This window comes from Anolis carolinensis, unplaced genomic scaffold, assembly GCF_035594765.1.
Source record: "Anolis carolinensis isolate JA03-04 unplaced genomic scaffold, rAnoCar3.1.pri scaffold_9, whole genome shotgun sequence".
Taxonomy (NCBI): domain Eukaryota; kingdom Metazoa; phylum Chordata; class Lepidosauria; order Squamata; family Dactyloidae; genus Anolis; species Anolis carolinensis.
This window is the reverse complement of record NW_026943820.1, coordinates 25,739,581-25,764,394: the sequence shown is the minus strand read 5'-3', so window position 1 is coordinate 25,764,394 and position 24,814 is coordinate 25,739,581. Positions and strand designations below refer to the sequence as shown.

At 41.2% G+C, this 24,814-nt stretch overlaps 1 protein-coding gene across 4 annotated transcripts in view; it reads left to right on the top strand.

The window, feature by feature from the left end:
• The first annotated feature begins 243 nt into the window (after positions 1 to 243).
• The window catches only part of slc7a6 (solute carrier family 7 member 6), a 39,438-nt gene continuing 14,867 nt past the window's right edge, over positions 244 to 24,814 (top strand). For 2 of the 4 annotated variants that reach the window (XR_010000586.1, XM_062961821.1), the window contains exons 1-5: positions 244 to 490; positions 2,131 to 2,249; positions 10,249 to 10,367; positions 21,295 to 21,859; positions 23,216 to 23,341. Coding sequence is in view for 3 of the 4 variants with exons in the window: in XM_062961821.1 (XP_062817891.1) it covers positions 21,334 to 21,859; positions 23,216 to 23,341 (652 nt within the window). In the remaining variant the exon portion in view is untranslated. Of the gene's footprint in view, positions 491 to 2,130; positions 2,250 to 10,248; positions 10,368 to 10,656; positions 10,755 to 21,294; positions 21,860 to 23,215; positions 23,342 to 24,814 lie in introns of those variants that run through there. The other 2 variants (XM_062961822.1, XM_062961823.1) reach the window with 2 other exon arrangements.

Genomic DNA, 24,814 nt, shown 5'->3' with positions numbered 1-24,814 from the left:
TTTTTTGCTGCTGTCCTGGGTCTCAATGGAGACATATATGGCTTTCCAATGGCAGGAAAGGAAATTCAATGTCTTGATTGTTAGCTATTGCTATTTATTTAGCAGCGGGAGTGTAGTGGAAGCTCCTTCCTTGGAGGCTTTGAAACAAGGGTCAGACTAGATGCCCTTTGGGGTTCCCTTCGGACTCTGAAAGCCTATAATAATCCTCAGCCCAATTGAGAGCCGCGTCTTAAAGGGGCGGTCTTTGGAAACAGAGGCGGGGCGGCTGCGGGGAAAAAACAAACCGGGAGAAGAAAGGGAAGGAGGAGGAAAAGGAAGAGGAAAAAGGGCTGGAAGTGGGCTCTGGGTCTCTCTGAGCCGCCTGGCTTGAGCATCCCTCCTTCTTTCTTGGGAGAAAGAAGGAGAAGAAGAGCCTGGCCTCAGTTTCCCTTTGGGAGAAAAAGACAAAGCGACATGGTGCGGCCTTGAAGGAGAGGACCAAGCATCGCAGGTGAGCCTTAAGAATTGACTTCTTAGCAGGTATGGGCAAAACTTGGGCCCTCCAGGTGTTTTGGACTTCAACTCCCACAATTCCTAACAGCCTTCCTGCGTATTGAACTACTTTTTCTGTCGAATTTGTTGTCTAACATGATGTTTTGGTGCTTCATTTGTAAAATCATAACCTAATTTGATGTTTAATAGGCTTTTCCTTAATCCCTCCTTATTATTATTATTAACTTACTGATGCCTCAATTAATGTAATTTTATTGGTATCTGTTTTTATTTCTGAAATTTACCACCCTCAGCTTAGTCAATGTTTCCCAGTTTTTTTGTGGTAAAATTAGGTGCCTTGGCTTATATTTGGGTTGGCTTATACTTGTGTATATACGGTAATAAAAAACAACATCATAAAACAACAGTAAAAAACAGTTCAATTGAAATGTACACAGTTACAGTTCCAATTAGTATATTCCATCATATACACAGCAGAGTCTCACTTATCCAAGCCTCGCTTATCCAAGCCTCTGAATTATCCAATGCATTTTTGTAGTCAATGTTTTCAATACATCGTGATATTTTGGTGCTAAATTCGGAAATACAGTAATTACAACATAACATTCCTGCGTATTGAACTACTTTTTCTGTCGAATTTGTTGTATAACATGATGTTTTGGTGCTTCATTTGTAAAATCATAACCTAATTTGATGTTTAATAGGCTTTTCCTTAATCCCTCCTTATTATCCAAGATATTCACCTATCCAAGCTTCTGCTGGCCCGTTTAGCTTGGATAAGTGAGACTCTACTGTAATAATATTGCAATATAGTCATATAATATAATAGTCCTTCGGGTGAGAAGGGCGGGATATAAATGTCACTAATAAATAATAAATAATAAATAAATTAGTATATTCCATCATATATACCACTTTTTAACATATCCTTCACATGGCATTGTTTCCAAAACAAGATAAAAACAGAAATACAAGTGAGCAACATATCAATCAAGTTACTCATATCTTAAACTACAATGTAGCTATTCTAGTAAGACGCCAATGGAGTAACAAGCCCATTTATTCCTTCCAGAAATTAAAAAAAACCCAATTCAGTGGGATTCATTTTCTGAAGATAAGATGTTTCCTCGTGTTTCCCTTTGATTTGAGCTTTCTGTTTGGTGCCAGAACTGACGCAATGCCAAATTCTTGCAGAGTATTAACATGGGTTCATTTGGACTCTTGCTCCTACAAGTAAAACAGGTGTTTCGTTGTTGTGTTTAGAGGCCATAGCCTGCCAATAGGAAATGTTAATATTTTTGAAAATATTTTTATCGTGCTTCAACACAATTTTCAAGGTGTGTTTGTTTTTTCCCCAATAATAAAAATAAGGAAAACGGTCTATTCCTCCCTCAAATCCAACTGCCACTTCTTTGGCCTTGAGGGAGAGAAATGCTGGAGAAGCCCAGCATTTTCTGGGTTTGCCGTAATCCTCTTTCCTGGTGCCATCCCCGTTTTCTTGTGTTTTAGCTCTTTTTAGACTGTATGTTTAAGGGATTTCCTACCCTGCCATATAATCCAGATTATCAAATCAGATAGTGCACATTATCTGTTTTGAACTGGATTATTTGAGTCTACACTGTCATATTTTTATTTAAGCATCCCTCCTTCTTTCTTGGGAGAAAGAAGGAGAAGAAGAGCCTGGCCTCAGTTTCCCTTTGGGAGAAAAAGACAAAGCGACATGGTGCGGCCTTGAAGGAGAGGACCAAGCATCGCAGGTGAGCCTTAAGAATTGACTTCTTAGCAGGTATGGGCAAAACTTGGGCCCTCCAGGTGTTTTGGACTTCAACTCCCACAATTCCTAACAGCCTTCCTGCGTATTGAACTACTTTTTCTGTCGAATTTGTTGTCTAACATGATGTTTTGGTGCTTCATTTGTAAAATCATAACCTAATTTGATGTTTAATAGGCTTTTCCTTAATCCCTCCTTATTATTATTATTAACTTACTGATGCCTCAATTAATGTAATTTTATTGGTATCTGTTTTTATTTCTGAAATTTACCACCCTCAGCTTAGTCAATGTTTCCCAGTTTTTTGTGGTAAAATTAGGTGCCTTGGCTTATATTTGGGTTGGCTTATACTTGTGTATATACGGTAATAAAAAACAACATCATAAAACAACAGTAAAAAACAGTTCAATTGAAATGTACACAGTTACAGTTCCAATTAGTATATTCCATCATATACACAGCAGAGTCTCACTTATCCAAGCCTCGCTTATCCAAGCCTCTGAATTATCCAATGCATTTTTGTAGTCAATGTTTTCAATACATCGTGATATTTTGGTGCTAAATTCGGAAATACAGTAATTACAACATAACATTCCTGCGTATTGAACTACTTTTTCTGTCGAATTTGTTGTATAACATGATGTTTTGGTGCTTCATTTGTAAATTCATAACCTAATTTGATGTTTAATAGGCTTTTCCTTAATCCCTCCTTATTATCCAAGATATTCACCTATCCAAGCTTCTGCTGGCCCGTTTAGCTTGGATAAGTGAGACTCTACTGTAATTGTCAAGGACAGAACGCCACAAGATTCAAAGTAACAGAGTTTATTAGATTACAGAACTCAAAAATGCCCGTAAAAACACAAGGGCCAGGCAATTTTTGCCTTTAGGAGCAAAAAGGGACAAAAGTAAATGTTCAAAAGATAAACCGGATTAAACCGGAGTTTAATCCGGGTAAAAACAAACTGCTTTCTTCAGCCTGGGTATAAACAAAACGAAAGGCAAGGAACAAAAGATACAAGGAATGCAACTAATTGGCAGCAGATTCCTCTCTGCTGCCAACACTGAGTTTAGAGTAACTTGCGTCGCTCCCACACACACACACAGCAGACAGGATCTCCAACACGAGCAGACGCAGCCAGGGATTTTAGCAGTAGAGTAGACCAGTTCCGTTCCGTAGATCAAAGCCAGAAGCAGACGTTTGTAGTTTTTCCAAGTCCAAGAAGGGGGGAAGACAAGCCGTGGTCAGTTCAGTCCGAGTTCTCAAAGCAGGAGATGGCGTCCGTCAGGAAGACGACGGAAGGTCAAGCTAATAAGAGTAAGCACAGGTTTGCACAAACAAATGCCCACACAATCCCTCCCGCCGTCTGACCCTGGATTCCAATCAACTTACGTCTCAGCACAGGAAAGTACACAAGTCTTCAGGGAAGCGTCCCACACACACACACGAATCCCAAGCGTTTGCCCAGATTACCTTGCCCGACGCAATTTGCAATTGCTCCCAAGCCCCATTTTATGCCAGTTACAAATCTTCATCACTGTCAGCTGCCCTCCTTAACCCGGGCGTTTCCTCATCACTTTCCTCGTCAGAGCTGGAACACCTCTGACTACGCCCAACAGCATCTCCAGCTGTGGATCCCGTCCCATCCCTCCAGCTACGCCATGGGTCTAATCCTGAAGGTCCCCATTCATCTTCTGCCCCATCATGGCCAGTGGCCCCCAATTCCTCCCTTACCCGAGTCCAATCCATCTCATCCTCCTCTGAGCTAACCAGCCCTTCCTCCATTCTCTCCGTGAACCCTTCGAAAGACTCTTCGTCAGAGGGTGCTGCAAATATGTCTCGCAGTCTTTTTCTCTCTCGCTCCTCGAGAGTATCCGACTCTCGAGGAGTCTTACGCCCACGCCTGTCAGAAACAGAGCCACGAGGCTCAATCATAACACTATCCCCTCTCACAAAGGCCTCCTCCCCCGATGGCGGAGAAGTGGCAGTGATACCCTCCGCTATAGCACCACGACGACTAGAGGTATCAAGTTTCAACAGCGAACGATGAAAGACTGGATGGACCTTTAAACTAGACGGTAAACGCAAACGAAACGCAACAGAAGAAATCTTTTTAACGATAGGAAAGGGACCCAAATACCGAGGCGCAAACTTTCCCCCAGCCTGTTTAATATGTTTGGAAGATAACCACACCAAATCCCCTTCTTCCAACTCCTCCCCTGCCTGCCTGTGGCGGTCAGCCTGAGTCTTCTGCGTTGCCTTAGCTTCCAACAGTAAGCGACGGGCAACATCATGCAATGCAGCCATTTCCGTAGAGCGGTACACAGGGTCCGAAGAGACCACATTGGTCGACGGCGCCACACCTCCCCGTGGGTGAAAGCCATAAGTAAGCTCAAACGGCGTATGCTGACTAGACGTGTGCACCGCATTGTTGTAAGCAAATTCCGCCACCGGTAACCACTTCACCCAAGCCGTGGGTTGATCTAAACAAAAACAACGCAAATACTGCTCTAAGAGCCCATTAACCCGTTCCGACTGTCCATCCGTTTGCGGATGGAAGGCGGACGACACGTTTAACTTAGTCCCCAAGCACTCATGGAAGTGTTTCCAAAAGCGTGACACAAATTGCGGAGCCCTATCGGAAATAATCACCTCGGGTGCTCCGTGCAAGCGATAGATGTGCTTTGTAAATAGTAAGGCCAACGTAGGGGCCGCCGGAATGGTTGAACAAGGAATAAAATGAGCCAGTTTACTAAATAAATCCACCACCACCCAAATACAAGTATAACCCCCAGACTTAGGCAAATCTGAAATGAAATCCATGGAAATGATTTGCCATGGCCTCTCCGGAACAGGTAAAGACGACAACAACCCTCTAGGGCGCCCAACAGGCGTCTTACTTTGCTGGCAAACGGCGCAGCTGTCACAAAAGCGCAGAATGTCTTGCCGCATCTTTGGCCACCAGTAGCTCCTGGTGATAAGCTGTACGGTCTTGAACCTGCCAAAGTGCCCAGCCATGGGTTCGTCATGGTGGGCTCTAATCACCTCCAACCTGAGGGCCCCCACTGGTACGTAAACCTGCCCCCTACGCACCAATACCCCGTCTTGATCTTGGAGATGCGGCAGTATGGTACGGTTACCTGCTGAGAGCAACATCAGTTGCTCCTGAGTCCACACATCATCTTTCTGAGCCTCAAGGATCTGGTCATGTAACCCGAGCTCATTATCTACAACACACAGCGAGGCAGTAGGCAAGATGGTCTGACATACTACCTGCTCATTGGTCTTAAATTCTGGCTTGCGGGATAAAGCATCGGCTCGCAAGTTTGCCTTCCCCTCCACGAACTGCACCTTGAAGTTAAACCTGGAGAAAAACAAAGCCCAGCGGATTTGACGCTGGTTTAACTTCTTTGCTGTTTGCAAGTGCTCTAAGTTCTTATGATCAGACCTGACCACGATCTGGTGCCGTGCCCCTTCAAGCCAGTGCCGCCACACCTCAAACGCCACCTTAATCGCCAACAACTCCTTCTCCCATATGGTATAGTTCTGCTCGAAGGGTGTTAGTTGCCGCGAGTAAAATCCACAGGGACGCAAGGTCCCTGAGGAATCCTTCTGAGACAATACAGCCCCCAACGCGTAGCTAGAAGCGTCCGCTTCTACCACAAACGGTTTGTCAACATCAGGATGGGTTAGTATGTTGTCCGATTGAAAACTAGACTTAAGTTGTAGAAATGCCTCGTGAGCTTCCCGCCCCCACACAAATGGCTGTTTCTTGCGCAGAAGCTGCGTCAAAGGTACCGTGAGCTTTGCAAAATTCGGAATAAACTCCCGGTAGTAATTAGCGAAACCTAAGAACCTTTGTACATCCTTCTTAGTCTTCAGCTCCTGCCATGAGTTGACGGCGTCAACCTTATGTGGGTCCATTTTAAGTTCCCTACCTGACACTACATGACCTAGGAACTCCACTTCAGGCACATGAAAGACGCACTTGGAAGCCTTGGCGAAAAGCCCATTAGCCCGCAGTCGGTGCAGAACCTGCTTGACATGTTGACGATGTTCTTTCTCGTCCTTAGAAAAAATCAAGATATCATCCAAATAAATCACTAAAAATTGGTCAATTAGGTCCCTGAACACATCGTTCATGAACCTCTGGAAGACCGCAGGAGCATTACAAAGCCCAAAAGGCATGACTCGGAACTCGTGGCATCCGAAACACGTGTTAAATGCCGTCTTCCATTCATCCCCTTCCCGTATACGGATTAAGTTATAGGCCCCCCGCAGGTCAAGCTTGGTAAAGACCTTAGCCCCTTGCACCCTTGATAACAGTTCCGAGATTAAAGGGAGCGGGTACCTATCCCGAATGGTGTATTTGTTTAGGATCCGATAGTCGCAGACCAGCCTAAGTTCCCCAGTCTTTTTGGCTACAAAGAATACTGGTGCCGCAGTTGGAGAACTAGATGGGCGAATAAACCCCTTGGCTAAATTTTCATCTAGAAACTCCCGCAAAGCTTGCCTTTCCGGTACAGTCAAGGCATACAGCCTCCCTGCTGGCAGTTTCGCACCTTCTGCCAACTTGATGGCGCAATCATATGGCCTGTGCGGTGGTAATTTGTCCGCTTCTTTTTTACAAAATACATCAGAGAACTCCCCATACTCAGCAGGCACTCCCTCCATATCAGAATGAGTAACATTTAGAGTGCAACAATCCTGCCTCTTTAAAATCACTTTACGTGTTGCCCAATCTACTTGTGGGTTTACTACAGCTAGCCAATCCATCCCCAGGATCACATCATATCTAGGCAAGCTCGTAATATCCCACACAAACGTTCCCGTTACTCCCTGCACCTCCCACGTTACTGCCGAGGTTTCCTGGTTAACCACCCCAGTCTCCAGCAGTCTCCCATCTGCTCCTTCCACCCACACGTCGCATGCCTTGCGCACCTTAGGAATGCCATGCTTCTTAGCAAACTCAATATCTACATAAGAGACCGTGGCTCCTGAGTCCAGCAGTGCCAAAGTAGAAACAAGTTCCCTTCCCCCAACAGATAATGTAATGGGTACGAAAACATGCTTCCTCCCCTCAGTTGACTGCTTGAGGAGCCCTAGTGCGTTGGACTCACGTCGCACTAGGGCTGGCCTTTTCCCGAAAACTGGGAAGGTTTCACATTACAACTTTTGGCAAAATGCCCAGCATTCCCACAGTACAAACACAAGCCCAGCTGCCTCCTACGGCTCTTTTCTTCTGTAGACAGCTTTTTAAAGACCCCAAGCTCCATGGGCTCTTCCCCCATCACCACAGGTGCCCTGGTTACATGCATGGGTGGCGCACACATTGCTTTTGAATGTTTACGAGCCTCGAACCTTGCGTCTAAACGCAGCACCTTAGCTACTAAGGCGTCCCAGCTTTCAGCCGGCTCCAAGCGTGCTAATTCATCCTGGAGCATATCACTTAGCCCGGCAGTAAATAAAAGCATGAATGCATTTTCCCCCCAATCCAGCTGGTGGCGATACAGGTTAAACTTATTTAAGTAATCCAAAACAGTCCCCTTTCCCTGTTTCAACCGATACAGAGCCCACCCAGCGTTCTCCGTGCGGAGAGGATCCCCAAAAGTATCAATTAACAACTTTCTGAAATCATTCAAATTGTCCTTGACTGGGTCATTGCCCAAAATTAAATTAGTGGCCCATTGTCCTGCGGGACCGGTCAACAAACTCAAAATAAAGGCCACTTTGCTAGTGTCTGTAGGATACGCGTGAGCACTGAGCTGAGAAAAATAAAGCTCCACTTGTGCCAAAAAGGTTGGCAACTTGCACCTGGTTCCGTCAAAGCGTTCAGGAGTCAAAACATGTCCTTTCACGGCATGAGCGGTTTGGCTAACGGTAAAGGCCGTTTGCAATTGATCTAATTTGACCCTTAACTCATCCATCGTCTTCCTGACGGGTTTATTGCTGCAATAAACCTTTTTTATTGCGTCGGGCAATCTGTCAAGGACAGAACGCCACAAGATTCAAAGTAACAGAGTTTATTAGATTACAGAACTCAAAAATGCCCGTAAAAACACAAGGGCCAGGCAATTTTTGCCTTTAGGAGCAAAAAGGGACAAAAGTAAATGTTCAAAAGATAAACCGGATTAAACCGGAGTTTAATCCGGGTAAAAACAAACTGCTTTCTTCAGCCTGGGTATAAACAAAACGAAAGGCAAGGAACAAAAGATACAAGGAATGCAACTAATTGGCAGCAGATTCCTCTCTGCTGCCAACACTGAGTTTAGAGTAACTTGCGTCGCTCCCACACACACACACAGCAGACAGGATCTCCAACACGAGCAGACGCAGCCAGGGATTTTAGCAGTAGAGTAGACCAGTTCCGTTCCGTAGATCAAAGCCAGAAGCAGACGTTTGTAGTTTTTCCAAGTCCAAGAAGGGGGGAAGACAAGCCGTGGTCAGTTCAGTCCGAGTTCTCAAAGCAGGAGATGGCGTCCGTCAGGAAGATGACGGAAGGTCAAGCTAATAAGAGTAAGCACAGGTTTGCACAAACAAATGCCCACACAATCCCTCCCGCCGTCTGACCCTGGATTCCAATCAACTTACGTCTCAGCACAGGAAAGTACACAAGTCTTCAGGGAAGCGTCCCACACACACACACGAATCCCAAGCGTTTGCCCAGATTACCTTGCCCGACGCAATTTGCAATTGCTCCCAAGCCCCATTTTATGCCAGTTACAAATCTTCATCACTGTCAGCTGCCCTCCTTAACCCGGGCGTTTCCTCATCACTTTCCTCGTCAGAGCTGGAACACCTCTGACTACGCCCAACAGCATCTCCAGCTGTGGATCCCGTCCCATCCCTCCAGCTACGCCATGGGTCTAATCCTGAAGGTCCCCATTCATCTTCTGCCCCATCATGGCCAGTGGCCCCCAATTCCTCCCTTACCCGAGTCCAATCCATCTCATCCTCCTCTGAGCTAACCAGCCCTTCCTCCATTCTCTCCGTGAACCCTTCGAAAGACTCTTCGTCAGAGGGTGCTGCAAATATGTCTCGCAGTCTTTTTCTCTCTCGCTCCTCGAGAGTATCCGACTCTCGAGGAGTCTTACGCCCACGCCTGTCAGAAACAGAGCCACGAGGCTCAATCATAACAGTAATAATATTGCAATATAGTCATATAATATAATAGTCCTTCGGGTGAGAAGGGCGGGATATAAATGTCACTAATAAATAATAAATAATAAATAAATTAGTATATTCCATCATATATACCACTTTTTAACATATCCTTCACATGGCATTGTTTCCAAAACAAGATAAAAACAGAAATACAAGTGAGCAACATATCAATCAAGTTACTCATATCTTAAACTACAATGTAGCTATTCTAGTAAGACGCCAATGGAGTAACAAGCCCATTTATTCCTTCCAGAAATTAAAAAAAAACCCAATTCAGTGGGATTCATTTTCTGAAGATAAGATGTTTCCTCGTGTTTCCCTTTGATTTGAGCTTTCTGTTTGGTGCCAGAACTGACGCAATGCCAAATTCTTGCAGAGTATTAACATGGGTTCATTTGGACTCTTGCTCCTACAAGTAAAACAGGTGTTTCGTTGTTGTGTTTAGAGGCCATAGCCTGCCAATAGGAAATGTTAATATTTTTGAAAATATTTTTATCGTGCTTCAACACAATTTTCAAGGTGTGTTTGTTTTTTCCCCAATAATAAAAATAAGGAAAACGGTCTATTCCTCCCTCAAATCCAACTGTCACTTCTTTGGCCTTGAGGGAGAGAAATGCTGGAGAAGCCCAGCATTTTCTGGGTTTGCTGGAATCCTCTTTCCTGGTGCCATCCCCGTTTTCTTGTGTTTTAGCTCTTTTTAGACTGTATGTTTAAGGGATTTCCTACCCTGCCATATAATCCAGAGTATCAAATCAGATAGTGCACATTATCTGTTTTGAACTGGATTATTTGAGTCTACACTGCCATATTTTTATTTAAGCATCCCTCCTTCTTTCTTGGGAGAAAGAAGGAGAAGAAGAGCCTGGCCTCAGTTTCCCTTTGGGAGAAAAAGACAAAGCGACATGGTGCGGCCTTGAAGGAGAGGACCAAGCATCACAGGTGAGCCTTAAGAATTGACTTCTTAGCAGGTATAGGCAAAACTTGGGCCCTCCAGGTGTTTTGGACTTCAACTCCCACAATTCCTAACAGCCGGTAGGCTGTTAGGAATTGTGGGAGTTGAAGTCCAAAACACCTGGAGGGCCCAAGTTTTGCCCATACCTGAGCTACAAACTAGAATTCAGTGTGGATCAAATATTATGACATTATAATGCACCAGAACTATGGCTTCATCGCATTCTCTGAAGGCTGTCACTCAAAGGGTGGGTGTCCGCACCCTGGAATTAATGCAGTTTGGCACCGCTTTAAATACAATCACGGAATCGTGAGTCGTCTAGTTGATGAGACACCAGCACTCTTTGACAGAGAAAATTATAAGACAAGAGGCGGGTAAGGAATACAATTATTATTTTTATTGGGTGGTCGAAAGCTTTTATGGAGCCTTGACAACACAATATGGATTTAATATGGATAATAATGTAAGTGGGATTTAATAATATCTACCTACTTACATATCTTAGAGTAAGTTCTTTTGTCAATATATTATTATTATTATTTTATTGTATGACACAGCAAACAAGATAGACATGCTGAATTTCATATCACAAAATCACAAGTCGAACATTTCCCAAGTGTCTAGGACTGTGTGATGTATGTGTGATGTGTGTGTCAATATAGTATTATTATTATTATTATTATTATTATTATTATTATTATTATTATTATTATTATTATTATTATTACAGATTTAATAATATCTATCCACTTACATATCTTAGAGTCAGTTCTTTTGTCAATATATTATTATTACTATTTTATTGTATGACACAGCAAACAAGATAGACATGCTGAATTTCATATCACAAAATCACAAGTCGAACATTTCCCAAGTGTCTAGGACTGTGTGATGTGTGTGTCAATATAGTATTATTATTATTATTATTATTATTATTATTATTACAGATTTAATAATATCTACCTACTTACATATCTTAGAGTAAGTTCTTTTGTCAATATATTATTATTATTATTTTATTGTATGACACAGCAAACAAGATAGACATGCTGAATTTCATATCACAAAATCACAAGTCGAACACTTCCCAAGTGTCTAGGACTGTGTGATGTATGTGTGATGTGTGTGTCAATATAGTATTATTATTATTATTATTATTATTATTATTATTATTATTATTACAGATTTAATAATATCTATCCACTTACATATCTTAGAGTCAGTTCTTTTGTCAATATATTAATATTAAATCCATATTATTTATTATTTATTAATAATATATTGACAAAAGAGCTGACTCTAAGATATATAAGTGGATAGATATTATTAAACCCATATTATTATTGTTGTTGTTAATATACTGATAAAAGAACTTGCTCTAAGATATGTAAGTGGATACATATTAAATCCATATTATTTATTATTTATTATCTATCCACTTACATATCTTAGAGTCGGTTCTTTTGTCAATATATTAATATAATAATAATACAGATATAATAATATCTATCCACTTACATATCTTAGAGTCAATTTTTGTCAGTATATTAATATAATAATAATATGGATTTAATAATATCTATCCATTTACATATCTTAGAGATGGTTCTTTTGTCAATATATTAATATAATAATAATACGGATTTAATAATATCTATCCATTTACATATCTAAAAGTTATTTTGTCAATATGTTAATAATAATAATAATAATTTAATATCTATCCACTGACATATCTTAGAGTCAGTTCTTCTGTCAATATAATATGGATTTAATAATATCTATCCACTAACATATCGTAGAGTCAGTTCTTTTGTCAATACATTAATAATAAATAATAACACAGATTTAATATCTATCCCGACCGTTAATCACCTAGTTTGCTGTTGACCTAAGCAGCTTGAAAGCATATGTGTTTGCAAGTAGAAAATTCTAGGTACCGTTTAATGCGGGGAGGCTAATTTAACTTAATTTATGACACCATAAAACTGCCAACAGCGTATGAAGAATATGAGGAAGTACTACCATCAACAGGACTCGGCGTCACAGTGGATGATGAAGCGGCAGCTCCCCCTGTGGCCGGAATCGAGCATAACCTCATAAAGGGGGAAGCTGGAAAAATGTTAAAATAGCCTCTATTTGTCTGTCTGTATATATCGTATGTCTGATAATGGCATTGAATGTTTGACATGCATATGTGCATTGGGTTGTTGTGTGTTTTCCGGGCTGTATGGGCATGTTCCAGAAGTACATGGTATAGGTATGTTGCCACTTAAAGTTCCTTTTCCTCCCTCTTTTCCCCTTCTTTTTCCTCACTCCATAGAAACCCACTTCTTTGTTGTTTCATAGAAATCTAAGCAAGAGATAACTCTTCAGAAAATAGGATTTTCCCTGCCCCCAAGGGCTCTTTGCAACTTGGCACTTTGGACTTTTTCAAGGAGTTTGCCTCTTGCTCGGATTCTTGTTTTCAACGGAAAGCCTTGGGGCCAAATTTGATGTATTTGCAGGTGTTACTTGCTCCAAAAAATTGGTCTGCGTTGGTATTCATTTTGCGCATAGATTTTTAATGAGCATCATATACACTGTCTTGGGTTGCTGCAGCTTCGCCTCCACTTGTTTCCTCGGAAAGTATAATCGCTTGGAATCAGGAGGATTTTGTGAGTAAATCCACTTATATGTCATGGCATTAATACCTAGAAGACCTTCCTGAACCAGTCAACCTATCCTCGCCTTGCTCCTGTCCTATCATTATTATTATTATTAATCATCATCATATTATTATTATTTTTTGATACACAACAAGGTTAGTACACAGCAAACAAGATCACTATGCTGGTTTTGGATCACACGTCGGACACTTTCCAAGTGTCTAGGATTATGTGATGTATTGGCGGACCAACCTAGCAGTTCGAAAACATGCAAACGTGAGTAGATCAATAGGTACTGCTCCGGCGGGAAGGTAACGGCGCTCCATGCAGTCATGCCAATGGCCACATGACCTTGGAGGTGTCTATAGACAACGCCGGCTCTTCAGCTTAGAAATGGAGATGAGCACCAACCCCCAGAGTCAGTCATGGCTGAACTTTATGTCAGGGGAAAACCTTTACCTTTTACCTTGGCGGATAATGCATGCAGATCCGAGTAGGGTGGCCTTTTGCAGCCGACAGGTGGTAATTTTGTCAGCGCCGATAGTTTTCAAGTGCTGGCCAAAGTCTTTAGGCACTGCACCAGATCACCACTGGGACCACCTTTGTTGGCTTGTGCCAGAGTCTTTGCAGTTCGATCTTTAAATCCTCATATCGTGTCAGCTTATTATTATATTATTATCATTTATTTTGCTCCGCTTTATCTCTCCCAAAGGAGACTCAAAGCAGCTTAACACAAAAGCATCAGCATACAATCTAAAATATGGAAATATGCAAACGTTAATCAAACATCAACAGTTATCTATCTTCTTCTCCTTATATTTCATCTCCAGTATTCACTTACTTAAGTGGCATCCTTGAAGTCACCTATACTTTTTTAATGAGCTGGTGGAGTTATGTCAGCTCAGGTCTATCCTCTTTAAAGACTTCAACAGGGATCCCATCAGGTCCGCTGGCTTTGTTATTTTTTGATGGCTGATGGCATTGCTGAATTCGTTTGGGGACCCCTGGTGTATGCCATGATATCTTGGTCTGTAGATGACCTTGGTGGCTTTAAAAATTCCTGAGCATCATTATATCTCCCAGGTGTTGGATTTCTTTAATCTTCTTTGTCCACCAGATATTCTTGAGTTCTCTGGTCCTTCTTTGGACCTCAGCTTTTGCATTAGCATAGATCTTTTTCTTAGCAATTCAGTTGCTCCAGTATATCTCTAGTATAATTAATTTCTTTTAAACTAGTTTAAAAGTCATCATTTGCATCAGGAAAACAGTGCAGTCAATGCAATTTTTGCAGTGTGTTCCAACTGAAAAGGTCCCTTTAGTGCTTTGTGTAAAGCCAAGGGAAGCTGCCTTGTATTAAGCTAGAGGTTTCTGCCTGTCTGGTTCTGTATTATCTATGTCTACTCTGCGCTTTGCCTGTCATGGGGGATGTTTCTGAAGAACTAATGCTGTTTAGCATGCTGTCTACTTGTTAGAGCGAGAGAAAGAGTGACGGTTCTTGCCACATTTGGATATTATGCCAAAGAAACCACAGATTAAAATGTGAATGGGTTGCTATGAGGTTTTCGTGCTGTATGGCCATGTTCCAGTGGCATTCTCTTTGATTCATGTCTGGGCATTGCTGCATTTGGTGATCCCTATGTAGACTTGTCCACAGCTGCATGGTATATGGTAGATTCCTACAGTGGTGAGAGGATCCCTCTTATCCTTTGCTGAACGTAGCATTTGTTAAATTTCTTAAGTGGGTCTGTTGATAGTTCATAGGTTGTGTTTCTTCATCAGCTTCCCTATACGGTCCGTGGTTCCCTCAATGTATGGTAAGAACACTTTTCTTCTGGGTGGATTTTGATCTTTACTCTCGTGGCTTGTTCTTGGTCTTGCAGCTCTCCTGATGTCTGTCGTAGAATACCCATTAGCCCAGGCATGGGCAAACTTCGGCCCTGCAAGTACAGTAGAGTCTCACTTATCCAACACTCGCTTATCTAGCAGACCTTCCTGGACCAGTCAACCTATCCTCACCTTGCTCCTGTCCTATCATTATTATTATTAATAATCATCATCATATTATTATTACAGTAGAGTCTCACTTATCCAACACTCGCTTATCTAGCAGACCTTCCTGGACAAGTCAACCTATCCTCACCTTGCTCCTGTCCTATCATTATTATTATTAATCATCATCATCATATTATTATTACAGTAGAGTCTCACTTATCCAACACTCGCTTATCTAGCAGACCTTCCTGGACAAGTCAACCTATCCTCACCTTGCTCCTGTCCTATCATTATTATTATTAATCATCATCATCATATTATTATTACAGTAGAGTCTCACTTATCCAACACTCGCTTATCTAGCAGACCTTCCTGGACCAGTCAACCTATCCTCACCTTGCTCCTGTCCTATCATTATTATTATTAATAATCATCATCATATTATTATTACAGTAGAGTCTCACTTATCCAACACTCGCTTATCTAGCAGACCTTCCTGGACAAGTCAACCTATCCTCACCTTGCTCCTGTCCTATCATTATTATTATTAATCATCATCATCATATTATTATTACAGTAGAGTCTCACTTATCCAACACTCGCTTATCTAGCAGACCTTCCTGGACAAGTCAACCTATCCTCACCTTGCTCCTGTCCTATCATTATTATTATTAATCATCATCATCATCATATTATTATTACAGTAGAGTCTTACTTATCCAACACTCGCTTATCCAACATTCTGGATTATCCAACACATTTTTGTAGTTAATGTTTTCAATACATTGTGATATGTGTGGTGCTAAATTTGTAAATACAGTAATTACTACATAGCATTACTGCATATTGAACTACTTTTTCTGTCAAATGATGTTTTGGTGCTTAGTTTGTAAAATCATAACCTAATTTGATGTGTAATAGGCTTTTCCTTAATCCCTCCTTATTATCCAACATATTCGCTTATCCAATGTTCTGCCGGCCCGTTTATGTTGGATAAATGAGACTCTACTGTATTTTGGACTTCAAAAGAATTATAGTTGCTGCAATTGGCTCCTGGGACGGATTTGTGACATGACTGCTTAAATCTATGAAGGTCATTTAGCATTCTGATCCTGTCTTTTGGAGTACAGTAGAGTCTTGCTTATCCAACGTAAACGGGCCAGCAGAACGTTGGATAAGCAAATATGTTGGATAATGAGAGATTAAGGGAAAGCCTATTAAACATCAAATTAGGTTATGATTTTACAAATTAAGCACCAAAACATCATTTGACAGAAACGGTAGTTCAATACGCAGTAGTGCTATGTAGTAATTACTGTATTTACGAATTTAGCACCAAAATATCACGATGTATTGAAAACATTGACTACAAAAATGAGTTGGATAATCCAGAAGGTTGGATAAGCGAGTGTTGGATAAGTGAGACTCTACTGTATTAGCTCTGCCTCCCAATTTGGTGTCATCTGCAAACTTGATCAGCTTAACACTAAACTTAATACTTTGCACGATGTCTTCCGGCTCTTCTCTTTTGCGCAAGGACCAAAAATGTGGCCGTACTAGTAGTGGATATATATTCTGGGAAAAGGGAGTGGTCATCTGGGGTCAATCTGGGTTGTAGTTGGCAGCTGTGTGGCTGTGTTGTTCAGGAGGCAAGAACATTGGAGATGGGTTTTCTTTCCGGGAAAGCAGCTCAGGTTACCCATGAAAATTATAGCCGGCCTGACGCTGCTAAAAATAACAATGGGCACATTTGTCAAGCATTGTTCTGTTTGTACACTTAACAACGCTCTTTTTTTCGAAACCATTGCTCAGCTGGAACATTACATTTTAAATATTTTATTTTGCCCCACTCCCAGCATTAAAAATAATAACAACAACAAAGCATTCCCCCAGGCAGGAAGCAGCCAGGCTTTGAAGCTACAAGGCTATTTAATGCAAATCAAAGTGGCCAGTGGCAACATTTACACCTGCCTCAAACAGACGAGTTCTTTCTCCCACCCTAGATCTTCCACAGGGATATAAACTTCACCTGCCTAATTTCCAACAGACCTCACAACCTCTGAACATGCCTGCCATCGACGTGGGCAAAATGTCAGGAGAGAATGCTTCTGGAACATGGCCATACAGCCTGGAAAGCTCACAGCAACCCAGTGATTCTGGCCATGAAAGTATTCAACACAATAATAATAATAATAATCACCATCATCATTTGCCGGGATCTGCGTGCATCATCCGAAAATACATCACACAGTCCTAGACACTTGGGAAGTGTTCGACTTGTGATTTTGTGATATGAAATCCAACATATCTATCTTGTTTGCTGTGTCATAATAAAATAATAATAATAATAATAATAATAATAATAATAACAACACTTGGGAAGTGTTCGACTTGTGATTTTGTGATATGAAATCCAGCATATCTATCTTGTTTGCTGTGTCATAATAAAATAATAATAATAATAATAATAATAATAATAACACTTGGGAAGTGTTCGACTTGTGATTTTGTGATATGAAATCCAGCATATCTATCTTGTTTGCTGTGTCATAATAAAATAATAATAACACTTGGGAAGTGTTCGACTTGTGATTTTGTGATACGAAATCCAACATATCTATCTTGTTTGCTGTGTCATAATAAAATAATAATAATAATAACAACAACAACAACAACACTTGGGAAGTGTTCGACTTGTGATTTTGTGATACGAAATCCAGCATATCTATCTTGTTTGCTGTGTCATAATAAAATAATAATAATAATAACACTTGGGAAGTGTTCGACTTGTGATTTTGTGATATGAAATCCAACATATCTATCTTGTTTGCTGTGTCATAATAAAATAATAATAATAATAATAATAATAATAATAATAATAATAACAACAACACTTGGGAAGTGTTCGACTTGTGATTTTGATACGAAATCCAGCATATCTATCTTGTTTGCTGTGTCATAATAAAATAATAAAAATAATAGTAATAATAATACGTAATAATAATGGGTTCATAGTGCGCTCTGGATGTAGGTGAACTACAACTCCCCCAAATCAAGAAGAATTTTCCCCAAAGACCCCCAGTATTTTTTGTTATTCATGAGGCCTCTGTATGCCAAGTTAGTTCCAGGTTCGTCATTGGTGGATTTCAGAGTGCTCTTAGATTGCAGGTGAACTATACATCCCAGTCCCTACAACTCCATAAATCATGGTGACTTCTCTCCAGTATATTTAGTTGCTGATCAATTCCACAGTTTTCTGTGTGCCATACAAAAAAATAGGGAAAGGTTATGGGAGAGGCAGTGGGCGCGGTCATGCAAATTCCACACCAACGGAGAGACTAAGAAACACTGGGATGTCTGTGGTGGAGGAAACACATCAAATGAAATTGTCTCCGAATGAAAGCCTTGACTTGGGTGGTGGACAATATGGTGTTTGTGGAGGACATTGGCAGGGCTCTTGGACATGTTCACAGCGCTCACTATAACCTACAATGTCATTGGAGGGAAGGCCTTTGGTGTCTTCTGAGTAGTGGGAGCTCTAGCTCTTTGTGGAAGTTGACACCGAAGCTATGCACCTTAGCCACAGACATACATACCTATTTTCACTTTTATTATGTGTATCGATAAAATGGCAAAATCAAGGTTTGGATTTGGGAATATTTTTAGCATGAATAGTTGTATCTGTCGGTGCAAAATCCATGGATAGGGAGTGCTGACTGTGTATTCCATTATACACAGTTACATTAAAGAATCAAAAGCTACAAAGCATTCAGATCCCAAGTAGATTAATATGCATTAACTAACCTGTGTTGTGGCAATAAGTGTGTCTGTCTGGATTGCCTAGACGGGATGTTAATCCCGTAGAATTGATTGTGGCGGACTAATTGGATGCTTTCTCCCTTGGATGTCTGGAATGAAGCAAAAGCCACGCTGGTTATTCATGACCTGAATATGCAGCGTGATTTGAATGCGGATTGTATAAGAACGCCATTAACTGCTGCAAAAATGCAAAATGGTATTGCTAAAATAAGTGAGTTTTTTAATGATTTGTACATATTATTACTCACTTGTCTTTTTCTTAATCTTGGCCACACATCCCGGGGGTATGACACTAGACATTCTTTTTCATTCTGGTGGGCATGCCCATTATATTGTGACCTTGGTATGTGTTACTCCAGAAGTAGGTCTATTTGGAAATTTGGCATTTTTCCACACTGACGTGATTTCGGATGTCAGAAGGAGTTACGTGTGAAGTTTTTGAAGCTGAAAATATGGGGCTGCTCTCTGTAGTCTCTCTTTTAATCATGACTGTCTCTTTTGAGGGACAGCAATTCTCCAAGGTCTTGGAAAAAGCCTGTTTCTAGGCATGGAAAAAAATGCCAATTTCGATTTTTTAAATGATAAAATCTGCAGGCAGTGAGTTGTTCTGGGTACTTACAAGACAGCTTTACAGGAGGAAGTTTTCAAAGGTCATTTGCCAGTTGGCCTCGACATGGTCATGCTAGTTAGTAGAGCTGTGCAAAATTTTGGACTTGTTCGTAAGTCGTTACTATTTCGGCAGAATTTTGCACATACGACTCAACTTATGAACCCGGAACTACCACCACCATCCTGCCGAATCCAGACAGAACAAACAGCCATTATCATCATTCCATGCCAAGTGGAATTTAAAATTTAAAATACAGACTTAAAATTTTGACCAAGCCTTATGCTTATGCTGGACATAATACTGCCAGATTTGCAACCATCCAGCATCTGTAACCGCCCTAAAGGATCTCTTCAAATTGGCACTGTCCGTGCAAATGGTAAAATCTACCAAAGTTCAAGGCCAATTGTTAAAAAAGAGTCTACCTGAATATGCTTGTGAATAGTATCATCTGAAAGAAAAAATGTTGCTCTACAAGACTGATATGTTTTGGTTTTGCAATGCAACCATTAAGTATCCATTTACTCAGGTCAAAGTATGTTACATTTTGTGCATTTATGTATTACTCTTTATGCATCCTATCCTCATGGTCCAGCTGTGGGACCTCCGGTGGTGCAATGAGTTAAAGTGCTGCGCTACTGAACCTGTGGAACAAAAGGTCGCAGGTTTGAATCCGGGAGGCAGAATGAGCTCCTGCTGTTAGCCCCAGCTTCTACCAACCTAGCAGTTTAAAAATATGCAAATGTGAGTAGATCAATAGGTACCGCTCTGGCGGGAAGGCAAGTTTCCCCTTGCCTGAACTATACTGACTATATAACACAGTTCAAACTGCATTACTTGACAATGTAGATCCAAGGCTCGACATCTTGAGTTGGGGCAAGATCTTAGTGTGAGATATGAGCGCAACATTTTTGCAGCCATATGACACATTGAAGCCCATTTTGCCCAGCAGGCAACAAGTTTGTCATAAGTTCACTGGTTGTTATAATAATAATAATATAATTTCATTTTTATACCCCGCCCCATCTCCCCGAAGGGACTCGGGGCGGTTTACATGGGGCCAAGCCCAGGCAACAGACAATATAAAAACCCAGCAATAAAACAAGTCATAAAACAAATGAGGTCACATACGATAAATATACTATGATAAAATCCTGGGTTGGCTCCAAAAAAGAACTGGGCCAAAGAAAGTGCAAGTAGTGTCAGTTACTATCTGTATTACTGTATATACTTGAGTATAAGCCTAGTTTTTCAGCCCTTTTTTTAAGACTGAAAAAGTGCCCCTCGGCTTATACTCGGGTGAGGGTCCTGGTTGGCTTATATTTGGGTCAGCTTTTACTCGAGAATATATGGCACATTTATTATTTTTCTCTATTATTGTTGCTACTATTACATTTATGTTACTCCATTTTTATTATTATTAATAATATGTTTATTATTTCACTCTGATATTATTATTATTGCATTTATTATTTTACTCTATTATTACATGTATTATTTTCCTGTAATTATTATTATTATTACATGTATTATTTTACTCTATTATTATTAAAATGGATACATAAGCACACTTACATTGAAGAAGATGAGAATAATGATTTGATCAGAGTTGGACAGTCTTATCTTAAATTTGAGCTTTATGTAAATATTCGAAAACATTTAACCTACTGATGTATTAATGTAATTTTATTGGTATCTATTTTTATTTCTGAAATTTACCACCCTCGGCTTATACTGGAGTCAATGTTTTCCCAGTTTTTTTGTGGTAAAATTAGCTGCCTTGGCTTATATTTGGGTCGGCTTATACTCGAGTATATACGGTAACTGTATTTTCTTCTTTTGTGGCAGTTCAGGATTGGCATCGACTGGATCCGTGCCGATATTGCGATGGAGGAGAGGAATAATTTTTCGGCTCTCAATTCGCTGACCGAGTATCATGCCGTCAAGGCTGACCAGAACAACCACAGCAGCAACGGACAAGCACGTCGAGAAAGCCACGGGGCCATGCAGCTGAAGAAGGAAATCTCCCTCCTGAACGGGATCAGCCTCATCGTCGGAAACATGATTGGTTCCGGGATCTTTGTTTCCCCCAAAGGAGTCCTTTTCTACAGCACTTCCTACGGATTGTCGCTGGTGATCTGGGCCATTGGGGGGATTTTTTCTGTCTTTGGTGCTCTCTGCTATGCTGAACTGGGAACCACGATCACAAAGTCGGGAGCCAGCTACGCTTACATCTTAGAGGCCTTTGGGAGCTTCATTGCCTTTATCCGCCTGTGGACCTCGCTCCTGATCATTGAGCCCACCAGCCAAGCCATTATTGCAATAACCTTCGCCAACTACATTGTGCAGCCGGTCTTCCCTTCCTGCCAGCCGCCTTACGCTGCTTGCCGCCTCATTGCAGCCGCTTGTATATGTGAGTACGTAGTTTAGAAAGAAGTGTTCGTGAGTATGTTAGACTTGAAATAAATCTGATGACACATTTGATGAAAATGTTAGCCCCCATAAGGCTGTCTGACAAATCACTATCTACAGTAGAGTCTCGCTTATCCAACATAAACAGGCTGGCAGAACATCAGATAAACGAAAATTGTGCCGTCGCTATATACCAATAAAATTGTGCCTGGGGCTATAACTCTTGGCGAAAGAGGCATGGACATGACATCTTTCCCCAGGGGTTGCTTCTTGCCCTCCTTTAGGGAAACTGGAACTCCCAAGGACCAAAACACTGTAGATAACTCAAAACTGGTTTTATTGTTCCCAAAAGGTTATCCCAATAAGCTGGAAGTTTCAAAGGGAAAATATACATTACAGTCTTTGGTTGTCTTAAGTCCAAGGAGCTTTGTAGCTGAGCAGCTTTTCCAGGTCCCTCTTTCTCAATGGCTGTGAATGCCGGAGCAATCCTCAGCCTCAGTCCAAATGGCCTATGTTTGAAGACACAGAGTCTTCCTCTGATGCCAAAGAACTGATTTGAAGGCGCTTGAGACTCCTCAACGTCATCCAGGTTGGCCCTGAAGCATAAGTCTCAAGGGTAAGAACCTCAGAATTGGTGCTGAGAGGTAACTTAATCAAGGGCTTTTAGAGCCAAGTCCCTCTCTCACGTTCATCTGATAGAAAGCTTGATGGTGGAATGAAAAAGGAAACACTGACTCACTTCAGGAAAGGGTGGAGCCAAATAATTGAGCTGAGGGAGTAATATAACTGGTGCAAACAACATTGATTGATAGCTATAAATAACCAATTAATCCAACTACATTTGCAGGGTAAAGGCAAAATCAGGCATGATACAACAATTCAAATCTTGCAAGTTACAGTTCGACATATAGATGGCGCCACAAAAATGTTGGATAATAAGGAGCTTTAACACACTTCGCCCCAGTGGCGAAGTGTGTTAAAGCACTGAGCTGCTGAACCTGCAGACCGAAAGGTCCCAGATTCAAATTCCGGAGCGGAGTGAGCAGCCGCTGTTAGCCCCAGCTTCTGCCAACCTAGCAGTTGAAAACATGCCAATGTGAGTAGATCAATAGGTACCACTCTGGCGGGAAGGTAATGGCGTTCCATGCAGTCATGCCAATGGCCACATGACCTTGGAGGTGTACGAACAATGGCGGCTCTTTGGCTTAGAAATGGAGATGAACACCAACCCTCAGAGTCAGACACGACTGGACTTAACGTCAAGGGAAACCTTATTGTATTTCAACTATATCCAGAACAAAAACAACACTTGCTTTAATCTTTTCCCCTTTTTTGCTTCCCTTTTTTTGTTTCCCAGGTCTCCTAACGTTTATAAACTGTGCCTACGTGAAATGGGGAACGAGGGTGCAAGACGCCTTCACTTATGCCAAAGTCCTCGCCCTTATTGTCATCATCGTAAGCGGAGTTGTTAGATTATGCCAGGGTAAGACTGAGAGATGCTTCTATCAAGGTTTACACTGTATTATCGAAGGCTTTCTTGGTCAGAATCACTAGGAGAAAATACTGCTTGAAGACAGCCATAAAATCCGAAAAACTCACAGCAAGCAAGGTTTACATTGGGTCGCTGTGAGTTTTCTAAGCTATATGGTTATGTTCCGAAGCATTCACTCCTGACGTTTCACCCACATCTATGGCAGGCATCCTCAGAGATTGTGAGGTCTTTTGGAAACTAGGCAAGCGAGGTTTATATATCTGTGGAAAGTCCAGGGTAGAAATAACTTTTGTCTGTTTGAGGCAAGTGTGAATGTTGCAAATTGGCCACCTTGATTAGCATTGAATGGCCTTTCAGCTTCAAAGTCTGACTGCTTCGTGCCTGGGGTTTGTTGGGAGATTTATGTCGATTCAAAATGAACTAACATGTGGAGCGAGTTCTCTCCATGGGGCAGATGTATCAAGAGAATGTGATATTTATCATTGTATTCTTGGGGATTATTAACAATACAGGCAGTCTCTGAATTCCAAATACATGACTTACAAACGACACGTAGTTAAGAACGGGACTGAGTGAAATCTTCCCCTCGGAAAGGAAATTAACTCCTTGAAGAGATATTTATCGTTCTATTATTCTATCTGATTTGTCATCAGTTCACTCCTTTGGGCTTCACACAAATCTACCATTTGCCAAAATAGATGATCCTGTGCTTTTCTTTTCCATTTCTGGCCGAATAGCTTAACCATTGGTTCGTCCCGTCGAGTACGAGGTCTGTCCAAAGGCTGCTTGTGGCCTCTTGGTGTCCAGTTTTTTAGTCAACAAGTCCATTGATTGTGTTTTGTTTGTGCCATATGCCCTACCCATCTTCTTTTTGCCTTATATTTCATTGATCACGTCACGTACCCCAGTTCTTTGATGCAGCTCTTTATTGCTGGCTTTATCTCTTATTGTCACGTCACACATCCTTTTTTTCATTGCTCCCTGAGTCACCACCAGTTTTCCTCCTCAGATGCATATAACATTGCCAGTATAACTGTAGTGTTTGTGATGGCATTCCCAAGCCTTTGGGAAAAACTACAGTGTCTGGCTTTACTCGGGGGCTATCTGTATACCTTCTGTTAAGATCAAGACCCTTAACATACAGAGGCACTTTAGGCAAGGTGAAAAGATAACTAAAATGAGTTTACTGAACGTAAGATAAATAAAGGGTTAACTCCATCCAGGACTATTGTAAGAAAGTTTAAGAAAATACTTTACAAAATAGAGATTTTGCTGGTTGCAGTCATCTCTCTGGAGTCTTTGAAAGTCTTTTGCCTCTGATACAAAACAATGGCTTACAAGATGGAGCTCATAAACAGTCTCAATCTTGTTTCTTTGTGAAGCCTAAGCTGGTCAAAGGCTTCTGTTGTGTCTGGTGGTATAAGGACACTGGCTGGATGCAGTGTTTAGTGCTAAGGATGCCTG